Here is a 23,758-nt window from a genome sequence, read left to right as displayed (position 1 = left end):
TGAGCTTAACGTGATTCAGTTTCCTTGGCCTTGGCTGAATTGAGCATTAAAAGAGAGCGCTTTAAATTGGCAGCAAGTAATCAATCTATTCTGTCGTTACAATTTGCCTATTCCACAAAAGCATTCTGTTCTTTATTTCAGCGCTAAGCGTGTCAGCTCAGAGAGTAGATAAAGCAAACAAAGGGTCTTCTTGTTGTTTTTGCTTTTGTTTGTTTGTTTTTGTTTTGTTTTGTTTAAAAGGGCAGAAAAATGTCTTGAAAGGGTCAATTTACAAAGCAGGAATACACCCAACCTGAAAAGTTATCATTTCAGCTTACCAACTACAGGGTTCATTTCATTTTGCAATTCCACATCACTGAAGAATCGATTAGTCAGCTATCCACTGGAGAAGTTGAAAATTTACAGAGTATGTAAATAACATGTAATTAACATGTAAATAATCAAAAAGAGACTGTAAGGATTAATTTACATGATTTTTCCCCTTTTACATGTTTTGGAGGTTTCATGTAAAAAGCATGTAAATATTTCAAGTGAAACATGTAAATGATGAAGAAAACACTGTAAATGTTTCAAAGCAAAGGGCTAAGATCATGTAAATAACATGTAAACTGTTCCTGCAAATACTGTAAATAGCCTGTAAATTTCTTGTGATTGAACCTGGAACCCGTAAATAACATGTAAATTTAATACAGGGAGGCTGCATAATACTGTAAATAACATGTAAATAAAAAGGGGAGGCTGTAAACAACATGTAAATAAAAAAAATGGAGGCTGTAAATAACATGGAAAATGAAAACAGGAGCCTGTAAATAACGTGTAAATTAAAAAAAGGGAGCCTGTAAGTAACATGTAAATCGAAAAAGGGAGCCTGTAAATAACGTGTAAATCGAAAAAGGGAGTCTGTAAATAACATGGAAATCAAAAAAGGAGCCCATAAAGAACATGTAAATCGAAAAAGGGAGCCTGTAAATAACATGTAACTCGTAAAAGGGAGCCTGTAAATAACATGTAAATGGAAAAAGGGAGCCTGTAAATAACATGTAAATCGAAAAAGGGAGGCTGTAAATAACATGTAACTCGTAAAAGGGAGCCTGTAAATAACATGTAAATGGAAAAAGGGAGCCTGTAAATAACATGTAAATCGAAAAAGGGAGCCTGTAAACAACATGTAAATCGAAAAAGGGAGCCTGTAAATAACATGTAAATGGGAAAAGAGAGCCTGTAAATAACATGGAAATTGAAAAAGGGAGCCTGTAAATAACGTGTAAATCGAAAAAGGGAGCCTGTAAATAACTTGCAAATCGAAAAAGGGAGCCTGTAAATAGCATGTAAATGGAAAAAGAGAGCCTGTAAATAACATGGAAATCGAAAAAGGGAACCTGCAAATAACATGGAAATTGAAAAGGGGAGCCCGTAAATAACCTGTAAATTGAAAAAGAGAGCCTGCATAACATTTAAATCGAAAAAGGGAGCCTGTAAATAACCTGTAAATTGAAAAAGGGAGCCTGTAAATAACCTGTAAATTGAAAAAGGGAGCCTGCAAATAACCTGTAAATTGAAAAAGGGAGCCTGTAAATAACATGTAAATCAAAAAAAGGGAGCCTGGAAATAACCTGGAAATCGAAAAAGGGAGGGAGAAACCCTGTACGATAAATAACTTGTAAATAATAACTTGAAGAAAAATGCATGGAATGTACTGTTTTATTGTAATCAAATCTGTTGACCTTAATTATTATAGTAGAAAACATGCAAATTTATACAGAATCAGAAATTTATTACAATCAGAACAAACTCAGTAAAATTCAAATAGTTTTTATATGCCATGAATAAGGTTTACAATGTACACATTACAACAAATAAAACATGTTTTCTTTTCTTTCTATCCATAACAAGACGACTTAAATGTAATTTTGTGCATGGCCAAAATATTTTAAAACACCATGACTGAGCTCCTTTAACTGAATTCAAGCACTTTTCAAGAAGACTACTAAAATTCAAGACCTTTTCAAGATTGTGCAAAACCATGTCATATTCAACTCTATTTAATTCATAAATAATAAAATGATTAAGAACTATACTGTTGTCAGCTACAACTAGTGAAAATTTTGCAATTTAGGCGTATTACTAAATTAAAATTGTTTGCAAATGGATACCTGTCTTAAATATATACTAAATTCACAAAGTCAAATGTAACATAATGATAATACCTTTGTCATAAAATGAATGAATAAACTGTTTTTTTCTTACTAAGTAATTAATGTAGGATTAAATTAGCCTTAATAATTATTATGAAAAATGTGGGAGGCACAATGGCCTCATAGTTACATGTAGTGTGCTCAACTCCTGATCGAGCAGTCCGGGTTCAAGCCCTAGGCGGGTACATTCTGTTGTGTTGTTGGGCAACACACTTTACTCTCAGTGCCTCTCCACCCAGGTGTATAAGTGGGTACCAGCAAATTTAATGGTGGGGTAACCCTGCAATGGACTGGCATCTCATCCAGGGGGTGTAGAAATAGTCCTAGTCGCTTCCTGCTACAGAAAGCGGGATAAGCTCCAGTCTGTTGGGCCACGTGGCTCATATGCAGACTTTACCTTTACCTTATTATGAAAATTACTGCAATGTAAGTTTGAAATATTGATCAACTTTTTTCATAGAGTGAATTGTTCTTTTGAAATAACAGAAAATAGGGAGAAAAAACATTTACCACAAGATAGAGATTGACATTTTAAATTCATCATAAAAACATTCATGCCAAAGGAATACTACATTGCATAACATAAAACAAGGCTTCTGACATCTTTTAGGCTATGTTTACAAAGTCACAGTTTCCTTCTTTTTCCAAAACTGTACAGAATCCAAACAGGACAAACATTTTGGACCCCTGACAAAACATTCACTGTAAACAATATTCAAAATTTTACTTTTTCTTTTTGTGATAAAAAAAAACTGTACTGTAAAACAAAAATTCATAGGGACCTGTTGAAATTGAAAGGCCTATCTAGTACCATAGTTCCCATAACACATCATAAGTTAATAAATTATTGTTCTGGTACTACATGTATGTAAACATAGCCTTTGCTTTTTATGATGAAATCTTATAGCTGCTGTATTGAACAATAAGTATCAACCTAGCAATCTAAGATATTCAAATTTAATGCTAATTCACTAACAACGGTACAGTGTAGGTGATACTTCAAAGCATTAAAAATAATGTTTAAAGTGGTTGAATTTATGCCAGAAAGTGTTGAAGGTCACCATGTTAGACTGTAATGCACCAGCCGCCCATTTCTCGAAGGTCCCAAAAAGTTTTTGCACCCAGAAAGCTATACCAAAATCTGAAATCTTATGCTTACAGAGCTGTTTTATTGGCTTATTCTCATTATGAACAGAGGTTTCCTTCACACAAGAAGTTTCAGGCATATACAGCTCTTAGTTTTTAGACACAGCTCAATTAAAGATGGCTTTGTGGGCCTGAAAAGTTTCCAGGGCCTTCAAGAAATGGACCTTGGACCCCTTATAGAGTCATAGGTACTGTAGACTTCTCAGTGGCTGATTTTTTCCTGATCAAGCATCAATGCCAAAGAGTATGCATGTATTGACCACTCTCAATTTTACTTCATCCTACAAGTAACATAAAACATTTCGTTAAATAAGATAAGTTATGTCTGAGTATGAATCAGCAAATTCTATGTATGATATCAATCAGTGAATTTTACACTGGAGTTATTATTTTGTTTCTTATCATTCCAATTTATACTGTGACATTTGAAATCGGACTGTAGCCGGTCATGTTGACCGGTCAAAGTAAGTTTAGCTCGGTCACGTCTCATTTCTGACTGGTCAAGATATTTACGAAAAAATCAAGTACACATAATGTGAGCCAAATTAAACCCACAAACATAGTTCGTTTGTTCCAGTCACTGCTAGATCGTTTAAAGATTGGCTTAATATTTTTTCTGAACAGATTTAACCCCAGTCACTCGAATGGCATTCCTATCGATCTTGAATGCATGACAAACAGCAAGCGAATGGTCTTTAGCCGTTCGAACAGATACATGTATGCATTGGTGTATGTTTTCGTTAGAGGTCATAATAAAAAAGAGATAAAAACTCTCAGATTTACAGTTGGGGATTTGATTGTTTATTCAAGAATGAACAACATGACCGTCTCAACATGACATGACTGGTCAACATGACCGGCAAGTGAAGTTTTTGGCTGGTCAAGTCACCATTCTGGCCAGACATTGCCCGTTGACCGGCCATTATTTTGAGCCCTGAATATTCATCAATCAAACAGATCTTACATCTACATCTCTAGCTACTGTGTGACAAAAAATTTGCATCTCTGATTGGAAGGCACTGAATGTCAGAGGATGTAGAAGAACTAAACTCAAAATCTGTGACAGTAACTATTCAATGTTCACTATCTCCTACATTGTAATATTCATGCACAATAAATCAAACTCCTATCAAACAATGTTTAAATAATAAGTCGAGTTATTTGCAGGCACAATTTGATTGTTTCTTACGTGCACTTATGCTCTATTGGTGGACAAAGGTACAGATGATGTCATAAAAGTTTGTTTTTGTTTCTTTGTTATGTATTACGAAGCAGACAGATTCTATGTTGTCGTGCATCTGTTCAGTAATAGATCACAGAAGACATCAAAATGTGGTAAAAACATCAGTGACACATGCCTGAAAAATTCACAAATTCTGTGACACACTCTGGTAATGGCTTATGTGATTATTTTTTGCTTTTACCACATTTTGATGTTATCTGTGATCTACTCAAGGCAAGAAAAAACCCAGGTCTGATTTCCTCAGCCAAGTAAATTTTGCTCTTGGGCAAGCAAAAATAGAAGTCCAGTGGCCCAGTGGGCAAGTGAAATTACAATGTAGCTTCAGTATTCTTGTGAGTCTGACTAAAAATGCCAGCTTGATAAATGATAATTTCCAGTCATTCCATTTCAAAACTTAAGACCTAAAGATTAGGTAATTATTAGGTTGAAAGCAAGAATTAGTTTGGAATCCGAGTGTACCTCATTCGCATTTGTCCTCTGATTTCCTTACTGGCCACCACACTGGCAACTAATATTTAAGTGGGGCAAGTGAAAACTGAAATTGACTGGCCCACTGGGAAAGTGACTTACAACTTTTTTTTCCTGCCCTGCTACAGATGCATGAACAGATGCATGACACATGAAACCTACATGTATTTGGTAAGAGCCCAATTTTGTACAAGTAAAATGTACAGCTGTGACAGCGCTCTAAAGTGCTGTCTGGTCATCCCAGGGTAAGGCAATCGATTGAAATCAATCCATAAATTGATATAAATCAATAAATTGAAATTAATGTAAGTGTTATCAGTGCTATCGATCAATTGAAAGAAATTCATACTCACATGCTAGAAAAGTTTCACGTTATTAGTTTGATTTTACCAAATTTATCAGTCATTAGAGAATCAATTGAAAGTTGGTCTCTCTTTGTTAGTTCACCTAAACTGTAGAAAAATTGTGTCCCTCAACACAATGTTTGATTGTAACTTTTTTATGTAGATTTCAAAGGCACTACCAAAAACCCCCAAAACATAGTCCCTGATACATGTATGCCAGCAAAATATTGTTTACGAGATACAATGTTATGTTTTTACGCAATTGTATTCATGATTTCATATTTCACTTTAAATCTTTTGTTCATTTCTTTCTTATTAAATGTTGCTTAAAAGATAAGCTAGTATCAGATAAATTGATAATGCTTATTGAAAATTTGATCACAATCGATGACTCATGACGAATCCTTTTATTGATTTCTGATATCATTGACTAATTTCTATTGATTGTTATGAAATAATCGATTGACTATACTGTGTCGTCCAAGACAAGTAGATTTTCCTGCCTGGGCAAGTTACTCTTCCTTTTTTTCAAGTCCTGTGTAGTTTTCACGACAGTTTCAGGTACATGCCTACCTCTTTATAAAGTATCATAGTGTTTTTTTTTTTGTGAAAGAAAATACCACAACATTTAACTTACTACAGTATCAGCACCAGTGGGTGCAATGTCCATGTACAGTTGTGTATAACAGCATATTGTAACTTGCATGTAGGTACAACTGTAGACACTTGAGTAACTTCAGAATACTTACTCTAGCATAAGAGAAATTTCTCTGCTGAAGATGGCACATTACATTTTAGCTTACTAGCATTCAGATCAGAGGGTAACATAACCTTACAAGAGCATGCATCAGAAAGAATCATGAGGTGCATATAAGCCAATAACAAATGTCGCATGCTCATGCTCAGTTATCGAGAACAGATAATAACAGATAATAAAGCTCTTTATGCACGGCAGGTAAACATCACCAAAGTCGATTCCACAAGCAATGTAACTTCTCCTTGATAATAGGCTGATTTAGCAAGAGAACGGGAACGTCACTTGACGACGGCGCGCGCAGTACAAATACCCAAGTATGGTCAGATGACGACTGCAGGGCGCGCGGAATAACCTGGATTCTGTTCTAATTTGACCATATTTGGGTATTTGTACTGCGCGCGCCGTCGTCAAGTGACGTTCCCGTTCTCTTGCTAAATCAGCCTAATGACACATTCACAACCAAAGGCAAAACGAAATGTATACGTATCTTGACGTTACTTTACTCTGCTCGTTCAATTTATGCAAAACTTGCTTACCTGTTGTTTTTGTTGCCTGTAATCGCTATCTTCAACTTCTGGGTAACGGTAAACTTTGCCTTGAAACCGTGCACGGTGACGAAGCGAAGGTAGAGTGGATTTTGGCCCGCTAAAACAGAGCTCGAGTTCGAGGCAAGTTCCAACGAACTGCCAAACATGGCGGGAGAACCGAGAGAACCTGGTACCTAACATGAAGACCGCTGATTCCTGCTTGTTGGAGATCGGACACTCACAAGGCTGGTATGCTCTTATAAAGGGACTGGGATAACAGTGATGGCAATGAAAGCACAAAACGGTAGAAATCATCCCCCCCCCCCCCCCCCCAAAAAAAAAACAAAACAAAACAAAACAAAAAAAACAAAGAAACAGTGGACATGCAAGGGCAGACTTAGCTGTATTAATCTTACTTGTAGAATGTTCATGTTTCGGAATATTTAACGCTCTAAATCGATGATATTTCGTTCATTCTCAGCGGTTCAGGGGCACAACTGTGACCTCGAACTTTCGCGATATGAGAAGTTTAATGTTTCTTGTTTTCGGATTGTTAAAAATGTCATTTTGGGTACCGAAAAAAAGTCAGCTATCATTTTCGGAAAGGCGATAAGACCTAACGTTTTCCGGAAATGGACAAAAAAGCCCTAATAAGTTCGAGAATACTCAAGCTCATCTAGAACAACCGAATAGATAAATGTTTTTTTGCGCAACCTAAAATTAACCTACAGAGCTTTGAAAGTACACCAGATAGCCTAAAACAGCGTTGAAAAGCATTCGGGAGGAAACGGTCGTTGGGTGTCCCTTATGGTTCCCTGCCTAACCTAACTCCGCGTCAGTTCAAACTCTGTCACCAGGGCTCTTTCCGTCTTGAACTCACACAACACGTGACGCTTTCATGGACCTTCATGAATAAATACGTACGTGTCCGAGAATTAATTTTTCTCTTTTCTAGAGACGTAAGCTTGGGACGCCTGCATGTGCAGTAACAATTCTAGTTTTATTTTGTCGTTATGGATGCGCGGAAAGTTCACAAGAAGACAGCTTAATTATTGCGGTGTCGCACCCGTGCAACTTCTAGGTTTTCCATTTACATGGTTTTTACATGTTTCTTACAGGCTCCCTTTCTTTCATTTACATTGTTTTTACATGTTTCTTACAGGCCCTCTTTTTTCATTTACATGCTTTTTACATGTTTTTTACAGGCCCCCTTTTTTCATTTACATGCTTTTTACATGTTTCTTACAGGCCCCCTTTTTTCATTAACATGCTTTTTACATGTTTCTTACAGGCCCCCTTTTTTCATTTACATGGTTTTTACATGTTTCTTACAGGCCCCCTTTTTTCATTTACATGGTTTTTACATGTTTCTTACAGCCCCCCTTTTTTCATTTACATGGTTTTTACATGTTTCTTACAGGCCCCCTTTTTTCATTTACATGGTTTTTACAGGGTTACAAACATAACATTTCCAGACTTTTTACAGCATTCGCTTGAATTATTTACGCGTTCCTCACGTGGTTTAGCAAAGCAATTTACATGTTTTTTACAAAGGCAGATACTGTAAAAGTGCGTAAAATATTTTACAGGTTTTTACATGTTCTTCAAATGATCATTGTCTACAAAGACAATGTAAATCACTATTTACAGAACATTTACATGCTGTACTAAAAGCTGTAAATTTCCTGGAATTTTATTTTACAAAACCCTAACATGTAAATTGTAATTTACAAAGAATGTAAATCAAGATTTACATACTGTAAATTAAAATTGACATGTCCATGTAAATTTTCAACTTTTCCAGTGACCTTTAACCGAAATTTTCGTTATTTGGTTCGAATTTGTTTAATAAACCTAATACGTGACCATGCGCAGCCTCTGTAGGAACACGTAAATAAATCAATCGAAACATTTCCCGAGCTTTTCATTGGCTTTGCTCCATAGGGCGTGACAGAAATTATTTTTCTTTTATTGAAGGCTAGTTACATGGTTATGCGGGAAACTCATCGTTCACTTCTTGCTACTTTTGTCCATTGAAGAATGAAGACCTATCTGAAACTTGAACACTTTTGAAGAACTAAGTTATGAAAAGAGTGAAGCGAAAAAGGTACGCTAAGTTCCCCTTTTTTAAGGATATACAGGGCAAAAGCCAAATATAATAGCCTCGAATATGCAATCGAGAAGTCATAGAATCCGAGATTATTCAAGCCTCGCGCAATACGTGATGTACAAATAGAGTATGTCAGAGTATTCAATTAATTACTCGTCAAATATTTAAGTGTTATTAGGGAAAACATGCCGGAATCAAATAGGATATTTCAGATGTATTTCGTGTTAGACGTCTCTCGGTGCATACGGCGTTCGCTTATTCGTACTTGGGCGAATTTGGGCGCGAATCAGTTTGGCTTTTGGCTGTTCTTCGAGCTGGATTTTGATTTGAATTTCGACTTGTATCTTGACAATAGAATCCGTTAGAGGTTTGAGTCAGGATTTTTCGAATCAGGATCTTGAGTCAGGATTTCAAGTGCAGGTATGGCTAGTCACTAAGGTTTACTAGCAGTTATCTTTCGATATGGTTTGCTTGAGAGGCTTTGTGCCATTACCGACTTGAAACACGGCTTGTCAGTTTAACCTACAATTTTCCTAAATTTTTTTATGGTTTGGAAATTTTAAAGACCTTGCTATTGATGAAAACGATGTACAGGACAAAATTATCCACTTATTCACCTATAATTTACAACTTCTTAAAGTTTTGAAGGTATTGCATCATTTCCTCTTTTTTATTTGTAAAAATTTCAACAGCATAGCTACTGAATTTTCAATATGATAACCCTGGATGTCTCATGAATGTGAATGACCTTTGTTTTAGAAGAACAAAGCGTAAAATATTGTCCGTGCGCTCTTTTATTTCTGGTCAATGGGGTGTGACTCTCGTATAATTTAGAATATCTGCCAAAATACCTATAAATCAGGTCATCAGAAGTGAGGTAGGCTATTAATTAATTGAGAACCCAGGTTTACAGCTAACTGCTACAAATTATTTTAATCTTTGGGACAATGGATATTGTTTTTGCATAGTTGCACAAAATTCTAATGTCATAGTTAGTTAGTTCACAATGTGAGAAAGAGAAAGTTCAATTTCATGACCAAACTTAGAAAGCACTCTAACTAGGGCATGCAGGCATCCTAAAGGGTGGTCCTTGATAGTAGTGGTATGGGCTAGTCCAGTACGAATTTGACAGGTAGTGTGATGCAAATGAAAAAGTATTGTTATGGAAAGGAGTTCTATTGTTTTCTCGGGTTTGACGTATCCATGGTAACCAGAAGCCCCGCCCCTTTTGACGTCATTAATCTCGTTTCCGTGTTGACCGAGTAAAAAGCCTGGTTTCTAAGATAAACAAAGTAATCACGCAATTTTAAAGTTAACCATTAACTTTAATATCAAATGTTTCCCTAAAATTACAGGACAGAGCCGTGTGCAACTCCCTAGTGGATTGCGCTCACCTTATGAATGAAACTATTTACAGAAGTGTTTACAAATGGCACAACAGTGCAATCATGTCCACGTCCTCATTTGTTATTCTTTCAGAGCCATAGGGATATGTTTTGAAGGTGTAGGGATCTATCACTCGTTTTTCGTACACAAGCTGGTACTTTTTCGTCTGAGAGATTGTGGTCAGTGAGTACTCTTTGGAGTTTCGGACGATGTGATAAGGCTTGTAAATATCAGTTTGTCGCGTTTTCTCGAGAGGGCGTTGAATTTCGTCTAAAACATTTTGCCGCAACACTTGATAATTTAACTGCTTGCTACCTTCACTGTTTAAAGAGATTCCCCTCACTTTGCATTCTTCTTTTTCTTTCTTCGTGAGGTAACCATAATTTTTCGGTCCCGCGGACGCAAATTCAGTGATGAAGTCGTCTTCTCCCAACTCGTCCTTGAAATCACCGAGAACGTCGTCAAGGGGAGGACTGTTTTCATGAGGTAAACTGGAAAAAATAACGCTGTCGGTGTCTGTGTACTGTACTCGTTCTTGTAGCATGTCCAGAGCTGCATACAAACGAAGTCGAGCCCAACATGTCGTGAAACAAGCGATGAAAATGTTGAGGTTTGGTGAGACAGGTTCGTCATTCGATTTCAGTTTATAGTGAATTTCAACGATGTCTTCAGACAATACACTCACGTAGCAAATGTCATTTGCATCACTTTCATGGAATGCACTGAACCTCATAGGATCTCCGAACTCTTTGATTTGAGTTTTGTTGGTGCGCTGGCCAAACTTCCCCCACATGGAATTTAACATCATTTTTGCAAGGCTACGTTTGCCGGGATTCTTTTCAATGTTGTTGCGGTTGAGTTCGATGCCCTCTTTCGCTTTGTAGGATCTCAGATGTTCTTGCTGTTTGACGGGATCATCGCCTACATGAGCTGGCCAGCCGCTTGCCTCCTCTTTAATCTTTAACCATGTATTCACATAGTCTTTAAAGAGACCTTTCCTCGTTTCAGAAAAATGCCACACTTCGTGAATGTAAGTTATTTTGTAGCCCTTCTCAACGGCTTTGTTCAGTTCGGGGGTACACCATGTACCTGTAATTTGTCTTTCACTGTCGCTGTGACTGAAAACCCAGGACCGTTTCAGCATTGGTTTTTCCATCTCTTCTTGTACACAGGCTCTACATAGCGGGAATGTTAGTTTACCATTTTCACGCAGCAGAAGTACTGGATGAAACAGTTTTTCTGGAGGTAAGATTGTGACCTTGGCAATCCCGAAGTAATTTTGGATGTCTGTGTCTTCCGGCTGAAATATAATTTCAGGGTGGTCGACAGGATACTCAGCATTCTTATTAATGAACGGATAGAGAGATGTAAAATCATAGTAATGAATCTTCTCTCCTGAGGCGATGTCAGCCAGATGATAGAGTTTGACAGCGTTTGTTCGTCCGCCGCAGAAGGCATCACGGGGATTTAGTGGCTCCACCAAATCGAGGCTGGCTACAAAGTTCCTGACGTTCCGCCTTTCTTCTTTCATTTTCTGCCAATCACACTCCCACATTTCGATGACGTTGTAACCTTTGTCACGCAAGAATTGTAGTTTTTCCTGTGTGCAGAGATACACGTCGGCAGTGCAGCGGTGCTCTAATCTAAGGTGTGTTTCGGATCTGTTGGGATAGCATTTACGACAGCCATGCCAAAAGCAACCTTGAAATTCGTAGACGGTGTTCGTAGTTGCATCGTAGCCGTCCACGGTGTAGCGACTGTTGGGGATACGGTATTCCCCATCATTTCCAACATGTTGAATTCTCCCACTGATCTGACTTTGTTGCCACAGTAGATATTCCATGGCAACTTTCGACTGATTTGTTTTTAGTCGCCAACCGTGGAGAGGCTCGGAAGCAATTGTGTTGGCTTCCATTCGGTTTTGTCGCAGGTCTCGAGTGCATGCCGAAGCTATAGTAATATGACTGAAGGGGTCAAACTTTGTCTCTTTTTCAAAAAGCCGTTTGAAAGTAAGGCATCCCTCCTTCAGTAATTTCACGTCCGACTCGCAATATTCCAGCAATTCTTTCTGGAAATCGAACACTACATTCTTAGCTCTTTCTTTATCATGCCATTTCTCGAAGTCTTTACGGCCGTTGACAGACATTGATTCAGGCATGTAAAATTCTTTCTCGGGAATTGGTCCCACGTAGTCTTGATTTTCAGGCGTGTTAAACAGGTGAGGAAAATAGCCCTTCTTTAACTCTGTCAATCCGAATGTCTTTGGAAATGCAGAAAGGGGCATTTGAAAAAATGACAGAGAGTCAATAAAGCTAATATTGTCAAAGGTTAATTGGAGAAGTTTAGCTCCATTTCTGATTTGATTGAGGACCCTGTGTTGGCGATGATATTCCTCCACGATGAAATAGGAGTCGTAGCCAGAAAAGTTATGGGCCAAAACAGTTACATTGCGCGTGTCTTCTTCAGTTAACGTATCCAGCCATTCCAGGAAATCGCGAATGCAATCTTCACCTTTGAAGTGGAGTGGACAATCATGATCCTCAGTTTCCGCTATTAAAAGATTAGGGATGTGTTTGCCAGTGTCTTGCATCGCCTCAATATCGAAGAAAACGAGAATGGGAGGCTTTTCATCATCATCATCATCATCATTACCATTATCCTCTGCTTCGGCTTCGGTTCGTCGCTTGCGTTTTTTCTTTTTTTCTTTTTTCTCTTCGGTTAGCTCTTCCGGTGTTTTAGGTATCTGAATAAAGCATCGGTGGCTTGCGGCCTCTATGTACTCGTGGCAAGAGGGACAGTCTATGTAACCGCATTCATGTTCTTGTTGCTTCTTGAGACCCACCAACAACTTTTTACAGCTACGACATTTGCGGCGTTGACTGCAAACACTGATGTTTTTGGAGTCAGCGGTTTTTCCCTTGTAGGATTTCGTCAGATGATTTTGAAAACAAATATCACCATAAAACATCCGCTTACAGGATCCGCAGGGTGTAGCTGGTGGTTGATTACGACACCTGGCCTCTGTAAAGTCCTCACATCCCGTTTGTAAGCAGGAAGAACAATGATCAGGGTTGTTTTCACAGGCGTGTTGACCTTCGTTATTGTAGGGTTTGAGACACCTTGCGCAGAAATAACTGTTACCAAAGAACCCAGGTAACGCAGTGATCACATTGTAGTGTTCATTATCATACAACAGTACCAATTGTTTTTCCTGAGGCTTTCCAAAAGAAGTCACGCTATAACCTCGGGTAGCGTCCACAAGTAAGAGCTGATAATTGTTCAAGGACGGCGTCAATGCAAATCTAGTGAGTTCCTCGTAACCGCATTTTCCCATTTCTACATTAGCTTCTATATGCAGCTTGATTGCTTCATCTCTCTGGATAGAGTAACCTCTTCTGAAGCTGTTCCATTTAGGGTGATCGTCCGCTCTAGCTTTAGCTGTCACAATGGCGCGGGCGCAGCATAGCTCATCTTTGTTATCGATACTGATGACAGAACCTTTCAAACGTTTGAAAGTTTCTGGATTAGAATGTCCAGGTTTCAATTTTCGTTTCTGACCGCTACCGCGAGGAGATGTACGAACGTGTGTAAAAGATAATTGAAACGAATCATTCATTTCAAAGTTCTCGTTTGAGTTTAACACCTGTGACATTTGCTGCAGCAGACTGTCGACACGATCGCTACCATTTAACCATTCCCCCGCCGGTAACCCTCGATAAGCATAGCTGTTGACGAAGCGATTGCTGGCTAAATTGACACGATCAGCGGCTGGTATCCTGTCTCGGAGAATCAAATTTTGGATTGTTCTATGTAATCCATCAGCAATTGCTGCTGCCAAGTTTTGTTGAGGTATAAATTGTCCCACCTGACGAATGTTGGAGGTGTAGTGACGCTCTCTAACGCCCATTTTTTTGCTGTGACTATCTACGTACGGGTTGAGTACAAATTCGAAGCGTCCAGGTTCTGTGGTAGCAAGACTTCCCCCCATTTGTTCTTGATTAGTGAGTTGACGTTCTGTAGCCTCGGCGACATTTGACAAAATCGTATCATCGATAGAGTCGTCAAGAATCTTGGAGAAAATATAAAATAAAATAAATAACCCGGTTCATCACACATTAAGTACACGAAATGTATTTTTGTTACAACATATTTAATTTACCTGTTGGAAATAACTGATTTCTGGTCCATTCTCAATAGCAATAATGGCCTCCAACAATTCTTCATCGCTTATATCCTCAAAGTGGCTTGACATGGGGCGAAAATCTTATCCAGAGAAACAAAAGTTTAGTCAACAGTCCACCATCTGCAAATGATTTCTATCTAGCGAGTCCCAACTTTATTGGTGTCGTTAACTAATCATATTACAAGAAATGTCGGCACATTTCCAACATCCAATCATATTGCACAAAAACGACATCATATTTTCAACCACCAATCAAGTAACATATGACGTTATTGATCTATCATAATTACATTCACACACGCAGACCACCCGAAAAGTTTACTTAGTTTGTTAATTTAATTTTCCTGTAAATGAATAACAATTCCACAACTCGCATGAAAACAAATGCCTTTATTAGTCTTTTAGCGTCCGTTCAATTCGCCTTAAAAGATAATAGCCTATTCAGTTAAGCTAACAGAGTCTAATCATTCAACGTTTAAGATAATAGTCCATTGTCACATTCTTGCGTTAAGTTTTCAACTCGTATGCAAATTTCGTTATCCCCGCGGCCAATGGGACAAATTATTTGCATCGCACGCTAAACTTAAATTTAGGAGTAACGGTTCCATTGTAACTTTAAGGTTTATAAAATACGATCGGACGAACGCTATAGCTTTGCTTATCCTAAATCCGTCCAGTGTTACTTGTGTTATACTGGTAGAACGTTTCCAAGTCCGTCAGCGAGCTATTCAAAATCAAAAGAACTTCATTTCAAAAACCGTAACCACCTTCGAATTCCAGACCTGATATAAAGGATTACAGCGAGCTATTCAAAATCAAAAGAACATCTTTTCAAAAACCGTAACCGCCTTCAAATTCCAGACCTGATATAAAGGATTACAGCGAGCTATTCAAAATCAAAAGAACATCTTTTCAAAAATCGTAACCGCCTTCAAATTCCAGACCTGATATAAAGGATTACACCGAAGTACTCAAAATCAAAAGAACTTCTTTTCAAAAACCGTAACCGCCTTCGAATTCCAGACCTCATATAAAGGATTACAGCGAGCTATTCAAAATCAAAAGAACATCTTTTCAAAAACCGTAACCGCCTTCAAATTCCAGACTTGATATAAAGGATTACACCGAGGTATTCAAAATCAAAAGAACATCTTTTCAAAAACCGTAACCGCCTTCAAATTCCAGACCTGATATAAAGGATTACAGCGAGCCATTCAAAATCAAAAGAACATCTTTTCAAAAACCGTAACCGCCTTCAAATTCCAGACTTGATATAAAGGATTACACCGAGGTATTCAAAATCAAAAGAACTTCATTTCAAAAACCGTAACCGCCTTAGAATTCCAGACCTCATATAAAGGATTACAGCGAGCTAATCAAAATCAAAAGAACATCTTTTCAAAAACCGTAACCGCCTTCAAATTCCAGACTTGATATAAAGGATTACACCGAGGTATTCAAAATCAAAAGAGCATCTTTTCAAAAACCGTAACCGCCTTCAAATTCCAGACCTCATATAAAGGATTACAGCGAGCTATTCAAAATCAAAAGAACATCTTTTCAAAAACCGTAACCGCCTTCAAATTCCAGGCCCGATATAAAGGATTACAGCGAGCTATTCAAAATCAAAAGAACTTCTTTTCAAAAACCGTAACCGCCTACAACCTCCAGGTCTGATTGAATCACGTATTGATATAAAAAACACAAAGGCTCATTATCGTTTCCATTCATAATCAGTGACTATTCAAAATCAAAAGAACTTCTATTGAATGCTCATACCCTCCTTGAAATTCCAGGTTGTGATTAAAACATGTAGTGGTATTGAAAAGCACAAAGGCTTATCCTTTCCATTCAATTTCAGTGACCTAATTCAAAATCAAAATAATTTCTTTTCAAAGTCCTTAGCCGTCTTCAAATTTTAGGTCTGATTAACTCATGTAAGTTAAAGTATGAAGTTATCTTTTCCATTCAATTTCAACGACCCATTTCAAAATAACGGTACGGATTTGTATTCGCCCGACATGTACTCCAATTTCAAGTTATATTTATTACCTCTTGAGAATCGTTGTCTTGGTCCGCGTTCTCAATAGCACGAACAGCCGCCAAGAGTGGTTCATCAATCAAATTCATTGTTGATTTTGAGGACGCTGTCGAACTGAATTTTATGACGCTGCAGTTTTGATAATCGATAATCGATTTTGTGAATAATAAGTGCGCGTCTCCACGTGCTCGAGCACAAAATTAAAAGAACTGGGGAAAGCATGTTGGACCATTGACTTTTATTAATGTGGTGGCTCCTAAAAGAGCCGTTTGGTTCTTACCTACATAAAGTCTCTAGGATTTTAAAAGGTGGCCATACCTTGCTTTCTCTGCTTCAAGAAGACGTGATAAGCTCTGGAGAACGGATACGCCGTAATGACGCGGAATTTGTCGCCGTACGATTCCTTCCATGAGAAATAAACGCAAATCTCGTCCGTGGGATAACCCCACGGACAGACTCCGATGACTTTCTTCATTTTGAATACGTACATGTAATAGTGGCCATGTCCCGTCTTGTAACCTTCTTCGACGATTTCATAATCGTCACCAGCGACGAAAGTTTTCCTTGCCAGAAAGGCCACAGTTGACGTTAAATTAAACGTCCGCAGGAATTTGGATGCACCGGAAGTCCACTGCAAAACTGCTGGGGTTTATCGATCGATGGCACACTACTGAGGCCATGCTGCGCAAACCCACAAAAAAATTAGCAAATTTTGTTTTTTTATTTTACAAGAAGACACATGGCTTAAGGTTCCAGGCAGATAGTGCAACTGGCAAATAAGAAATCATCATGGGCAATTTTAAACCAATTGTGCGTGTTCATTGTTTTTAAAAGTGCTTTCACGGCGTTGTTTGTATGAAGACGTGATTGATCATCGCAGTTATACGCACAACTTAAGCAGTTGTGAAATTAAAGCCTGAAAAAAAATTCAGACCAGAACGGGATTTGAATCCATGGCCTCTGCCATATCGGTGCAGTGCTCTACCAACTGAGCTATATATCAAGCCAATTGGGAACTGGTCACATTGTGAGTTTGTAATATACCCGTAGATATTGAAGAATACAAATGAATATATGAAATTCACATATTTGTACTGCGGAGAATGTTATGAAGACATGATTGATCATCAGGCTTTATTTAATTTCACAACTGCTTAAATTGTGTGTATAACTGCGATGATCAATCATGTCTACATATCCGATATTCCGTCCTTACCGAGCCTCTTCGTAGGCTACTCAGTCCTTTAATTCTCAACCAACTGCTGTGCGTGTACCTTTGATTAACATCCATACTTGTCTATATGGTAGTGTGACTTTAGATCACTTTTCCTTGCCTCCCCCTAACCTACACACATACAAATATACCATCATAATCAAAGTGACAAATACTGCAGTGTACAATGAAATGTCGTCTGTCTCACGATGCTGTCACCAATGACCCAATCGCCTGATGAAGACTAGCAGCGCGCATTCGAAACATCGCTATAACATCACAACTGATCACATCGTAAGAACAAGGGTGATACTTTGGTACTACTAAATATTTAAGATGTGCCGTTTTTAAACGTTAACTTTTTACACTTTTAATCTGGTGCAAATTCATTTAAAAGCTTCATAACTAAAGCTGGAAGCATTTATTCGCAACTCCCTCTGCTTCTTTTTAACTTGCGTTTACTAGCGTTACAAAGAGAAATTTCTCGTGTTGACGAATTTGGAGACGATGTCTCACTAAGAGGCTGTCTAAGTTTTACGCAGGATGCCTGAAGGCATTACGCGTGATCAGTTTAATTCTTTGTGTACCGCTTCTTGGAATACACGGACACTGAAGCATAGATTCCCGTTAATTCATCCAGTGTTATCCTCCATTGAGTGCGCAAATTTCGCCTGGAGCCGATTATAAGGTACTGTGTGTCCCTCAGTTGATGTCTCATTAAGCTAAACTAGCAGTCAGTTGTACTTTCTTGACGTTCATAGCATGTTTCGGAGATTCGGAGTTAATCAACTGATAAATTTTAAACTGTGACTGCTTACATTCTGATGTTGGCGTTCTTGCCAGGCAGTATAATTTATCAACGTTATTGTCAATGTATGTTACGAATTCTCTGAAGTTATTGTATGTAATTCAATTCTTATGTCAAGGTAAGTGGCAACTTGAAAAAGACTAGTAACTTCATAACCAAAAAAGGCTGCGAAACGCGGGTTCAAAAATGCTTTCCACTTCTAACAAAAGACTTAGCCAGTTTTGCATTTGTGCTGAAGCGAAAAAGAATGGGAAAACTGGGCAAATGTTTAGTTCAAAAGGATGAATTTATATGAAAGTCTCACGTTCTATCAGTTTTATCGAGCAGATAGTAAGTTTCGCCCACCGAAGTACTTTCACTTTTGATCTTACATAGTCATAATACATTGTTAACAAAAGCGTTCTGTGGGTCTTGTGTTCTTGCGTTCTTGTATCGAGCCTCGCTGATGCAAAACGTGTTAGGCAGCCAGACATCAGAAAATTACTCGAGAATTTGACAACTTCTCTGACTCACATATTGAGTTGGATCGACTTTTTTTCACTGGGTACATTTAGAAGACCGCCAAGTTCAGATTTTTGGAATTGTAGTCACGATTGAAAATCGACTCAACAATTTCGATTTCGAGTCTTTTCACTTAAGCAACAATGAGCTGTCTGGTGACAGACCAATGTAATTATCTAGCCATGCATGTAGCTTATGGAGGTGCATTGTTTCGATGGAGATAAGTGTTGCAAGGTATCCCGACGTGCCGAACAAACATCCCTTCGAGAGTGAGTAGCAATGCTTTCAGTCTCTGAATGATACGGAAACTGCGATTAGTACTGGCAATGTGGACCAGCCTGGTCCGAGTGCGACTTTAGTTTTAGGTTTTATGCAGGATGCCTGAAGGCATTACTCGTAATCAGTTTGTTCCCCCGGGGGAGGTACTTTGGGAATTTCTGGGTGGGGATGTGCCGCTGGGACCATGGAACCCTTAGCCTATACCAGAGGTAGTTCAGCTAAATTTTGCTACCCTATACTAGAGTAAACTCCCCAAATCCCCCATCTATCGACACTGTTGAGGCTGATTTGCGTAAATTTAAACTTGCTGATTTGATTTTTTTTTTTATATTTTTGAGTGGCAATTCCTGGTTTCCTTAGTCTAGATAAAATCTTCAACCAACTAGTCAGTTTTGTGAAAAATGATACCCTATTCTAGACCCAAACACTCTGATTTATATACCCTATCCTAGAGTAAACTGCTTGAAAACCATACCCTCCACAGCGGCACATACCTATATAGCCCGTATATGGCAGTGCCCCCCCGCCGGATTTGTTCCATTCGTTATGCACGACGTACAATCTGCTTTCCATAGATTCCGTCAAGTCATGTAGTTTCATCGTGAATTGGGTGCGCAGGTTTGACCTGGAGTGGATTAAGGTACCGTATATCTCTCATTTGATGTCTCATAAAGACAAATTAGCGGTAAATTCCTCTTTTTCCCGACTTTCTTGACGTTAATTTACACCATGGTTAAGAGGTTCGGAGTTAATCAAGTGATCAATAAACAACTACTCTTTACACTTGTTGGCGTTCTTCCAATCCGTAGATACACGTACTGACTCCTTTGTAGTTATCGTATCTTGTTTAACAATTTGATCAAATTTAGAGACAACATGAAAAAGAATGGAACTTCATAATCAACTAATACTGCGTAATGCAGGTTTAGGAATGCTTTCCACGGCCAATGAATTCCATTCAAACGTCTCCAGTTTTGGCAGTGCCTTGAAGAGAAGGAGATTCCGAATTCATAAAGGTGGCAAACGAAAACTGAGCTAAAGTCAACCTTCACAGTCCGGTTGTTCAAAAGAGGGTTAAATAAACCTTGGATTAGAGTTAATCTGTAGAATTCTCTAACCAAGGTGAAACTTTGTTGAAAGCAGGGTCTGTGCGTTGGTTCGTTATTCTTGGCTAACTCGAGAAATGTCAGAAATCAAATTTCAGAGAAATTAGTTCGCGATTTTCAGATTTCCATACACGCACTTTAATTACTTGCGCAATCATAATTTGGTGCCATTTCAAAATCGAAAATTGTAAAGTACCTTTTCTCGACGCCTAATTTTAAGATCTCTTTTTCTGGAAAGTTGTTTGTTATGTCTCGCAAAACAATTGATAGCATGCATACATTTATTCATCGGGTAAAATGTGTATAATATTCCGTGTTGACGAATTTGGAGACGACGACTTACTTAGAGCCTGTCTAAGTTTTATGCAGGCTGCCCGAAGGCGTTACGCGTAATCGATTGGTTCCATTCATGTGCAACGCTTCTTGAAATGCACTCCGACACATAGATTCCCATAAAATCATTTAGTTTTATCGTCAATTGAGCGCACAATTTTTACCTAGAGTCCAGAAAGGTACTGTTTGTTCCTCATTTGACGTCTCTTGAAAAATTAGCGAGCAATTGTCCTTTTTTGAGGGTTCCCTTTGGTTTGTAGCATGTTTGCGGAGTTAATCAACTGATAAGACAATGCTTATTGTTTATAGTCTGCTTTCAATGTTGGCGTTGTTACAGAATCAGTAGTTTGTCAATCTTGTTTCAATGTATGTATTAGTGACAATTAATTTGAAAAACACTGGTAACTTGATAATCACCAAGCGCTTTGGAATGCATGCTTTCCAATGCTGATGTTACGACATTGAGACTTCGTCTATTTTTCCATCAGTTGTGTCGAGTTCGAGGAGGAGCAAAATTCGAATTCACAAAGTTGGTAAGCAAGAACTGATCAAAAGTATAGTTTAACAAGGTAATCTTTGCAAAATTAGCTATCTGTTTTATTTAGCGGGTAGTAAGTTTTCCCTTACTGAAGCACTTTCACTTTTGCTTTTCCATACTTATAATACAATGTACAAAAAGCCAGCCCGGTGGGTTGCAGAGATTTGAATCGAGAATAGCTTATTAAAAAGCGCATAAGTCGGGGCACAAACCTATTATTTCGGACTTTTGTAACGCTGGCATGGTCAGCAATGAAATGTGTATAAAATTAAGGAATAGTGAAAATGGACAAGAAGTGCAGCTCATTTAACTATGAACAGAAAGGAAATTTAATATTTAGTAATGAGTGTCATCTATTTCTTGTGATGATTTTTCACATTCGCCAAGAGATATTTTACGCACTTTGTATTAAGCTACCGAAAGTCAAGAAAGTGGCGTCAGACCGCCAATTACGAGACTTCAGAAAATTATTCACACATTTGACAACTTCCTCTGGCTCACATATTGAGTTGGGTCGACCTTTTTCTGTAGGTGCATTGAGAGCGCCGTCCGTTGCAAACTGAAATATACGAACATGCAGTTTTAAGCTTATTTTCGAGATTAGTGTGGAAATTGAATACAGTATTCGGTAATTTCAATTTCGAATCTAGATCACTTAAAGAATGCTGAATTGTCTTGTTCGGACCATTGTAATTATATGCAGCCATATTTGTGGGAGGCCCATTGTCTCACTGGATATAATAAGTGCTGTAAGGTATCCAGCAGTGACCAAACATCCCTTCGAGTGGGAATAGCAATGCTTCCAGTTAATGAATGATACGGAAACTATGATTGTGGACCAATTTGGTCCTTGTGCGACTTTAGTTTTAGGTTTTATATAGGATGCCCGAAGGCGTTACGTGATCAGTTTGTTCCATTCTCTCGAATTTCCTGTGAACCGTTTCTGAGAATGCACGCCGACGCATATTCCGCTTTCCATAAATTCACCGACATTGCGTCATTCAGTTTAATCGTATTAATCTAGCGGCAGAGTTTTCGCCAGGAGCCGATCAAGTCGATCAAGGTACTGCATGTCGCTCAGTTGATGTCTCTTTGAGGTAAATCAACAGGCAATTGTACTTTTGCAGGGTTTCTTTATGTTTATACCTTGTTTAAGAGATGGGGAGTTAATCAACTGATCATTGAACAATCTAATGTTTACGGTCTGTTTTCAATGCTTGCGTTCTTTATCATCTTGCTGTAAATGTATGTTGTCGAATTCTCTGTGGTTATCATATGCAGTTTAATACTTTGATCAAGTTGAGTGACAATGAACTTGAAAAAGACTTGTGACTTCTCATAATTAATAGACCAACACTTATTGTGGAATGCGTCTATTGTGGAATGATTGCTATTACTGATATTATAGAGACTTTGCCAGTTGTTCAAAAGTCGTCATGAATTCGAGAAGCAAAATTCGAATTCACAAAGCTAGAAAACTGGAAAATTTGGAAGGTTCTCAATTTACTTTATCAGGCGGATAGCATGGGTTGTAAGGTTTAACGCCAACCGAAGCACTTTCACTTTTGATTTTCTCATAATTATAATACATTGTTAAAAGAAGCATTCTGTGGATCTTGTGTTCTTGTGTTCTTGTATCGAGCCTGGCTGGTTAAAACGCTCACATGCAAGTCTTTAGCAGAAATCTATTATTTCGGACTTTTGTAACACTGATATAGCCCGTTGGAAAATGTGTATAAATTTGTAATGCCCAAGAAATGCATGCTCATTTAATCATGTTCAGTAATGAATGTCATATCTATTTCTCGTGATGATTTTTCACATTCTCCAAGAGAGACCTTATGCACTTTGTAGTAAGCTAAGGAAAGTCAAGAAAGTGGCAGAAGACCGTCAATTACGAGAATTCAGAAAATTACACAAAAATTTGATAACTTTCTTTGACTCTCATATTGGATTGGGTCGACTCTTTTCTGTAGTTGCATTGAGAAGAGCGTCCGTTACAAATTAAAACATACCAAAATCCAGTTCTAAGTTTTTTTTCGAGTTTTTCGATAGTAACGTGCACAACTGAACACATGCAGTATTCGGAAATTTGTTTGAACAATGCTGAGTTGTTTTGATGTGTCAGACCGTTGCAATTATCTAGACATGTTTGTGCGGCGCACTTCGAAAGTAGTTTAGATTATGGAGAATATAAAGAATATTCAGGTTAATTTGACCTATATTCGTTTTAAGAGTATTGAGGTGACGTTTGCAGTAAACAAGCAAAGATGTTAAATCCGTCACTGGTAGTGACAGGACCATTAAAGTATTGTTCAGGGTTTCTGATCAATCTGCGTGTCTAGATTTTTTGGCTGCGAGTCGAGAAAATGGTAGCCTTCTTGAGACTATATACAACCTTCACAGTCCGGTTGTGCAAAAGAGGGTTTCATTAACCTTGGATTAGAGCTAATCTGTAGAAATCTCAAACCTAGGGTGAAATTTCGTTGTTCAAAGCAGGGTTTTTGGGTCGGTTTGTTATCCTTGGCTAACTCGTGATATTAGCTTTCTGCGAGGTTAAGCTGGTGCCAGAGTGAAACG

General features: G+C 38.2%; 2 protein-coding genes and 1 long non-coding RNA gene across 15 annotated transcripts in view; 1 reads left to right on the top strand and 2 right to left on the bottom strand.

The window, feature by feature from the left end:
* LOC110058573 (uncharacterized) overlaps positions 1 to 23,758 on the top strand; it is a 42,061-nt gene that overhangs the window by 2,638 nt on the left and 15,665 nt on the right. Inside the window, exons 1-3 of one of the 13 annotated variants that reach the window (XM_089290461.1) lie at positions 18,165 to 18,301; positions 19,777 to 19,841; positions 21,129 to 21,209. The exons of 1 other annotated variant lie outside the window; for it this stretch is intronic. The gene's annotated coding sequence lies outside the window, so the exon portion shown is untranslated. Of the gene's footprint in view, positions 1 to 8,657; positions 8,788 to 9,145; positions 9,211 to 18,164; positions 18,302 to 19,435; positions 20,820 to 21,128; positions 21,210 to 21,548; positions 22,276 to 23,758 lie in introns of those variants that run through there. 11 more of the 13 variants (XM_089290463.1, XM_089290459.1, XM_089290466.1 and 8 more) reach the window with 11 other exon arrangements.
* LOC149111810 (uncharacterized) lies at positions 1,684 to 7,003 on the bottom strand. The gene is made up of 2 exons (XR_016207501.1): positions 6,690 to 7,003; positions 1,684 to 3,622 (listed from the first exon to the last, which is right to left on the bottom strand). It is a non-coding gene; the product is annotated as an uncharacterized LOC149111810 (long non-coding RNA).
* On the bottom strand, positions 10,214 to 17,076 carry LOC149111809 (uncharacterized). Its single transcript, XM_089288866.1, has 4 exons — positions 16,719 to 17,076; positions 14,336 to 14,439; positions 11,511 to 14,245; positions 10,214 to 10,496 (listed from the first exon to the last, which is right to left on the bottom strand). The coding sequence occupies exons 1-4, from the start codon at positions 16,888 to 16,890 to the stop codon at positions 10,214 to 10,216; spliced, it is 3,294 nt and encodes a 1,097-aa protein (XP_089144992.1). The 5' UTR covers positions 16,891 to 17,076.

This window comes from Orbicella faveolata, unplaced genomic scaffold (genome assembly GCF_042242905.1).
Source record: "Orbicella faveolata isolate gen_17 unplaced genomic scaffold, um_ofav_v1 contig_2, whole genome shotgun sequence".
NCBI lineage: Eukaryota > Metazoa > Cnidaria > Anthozoa > Scleractinia > Merulinidae > Orbicella > Orbicella faveolata.
Note: the sequence above shows the minus strand (reverse complement) of the source record. Positions and strands in the feature narration are given on the sequence as shown.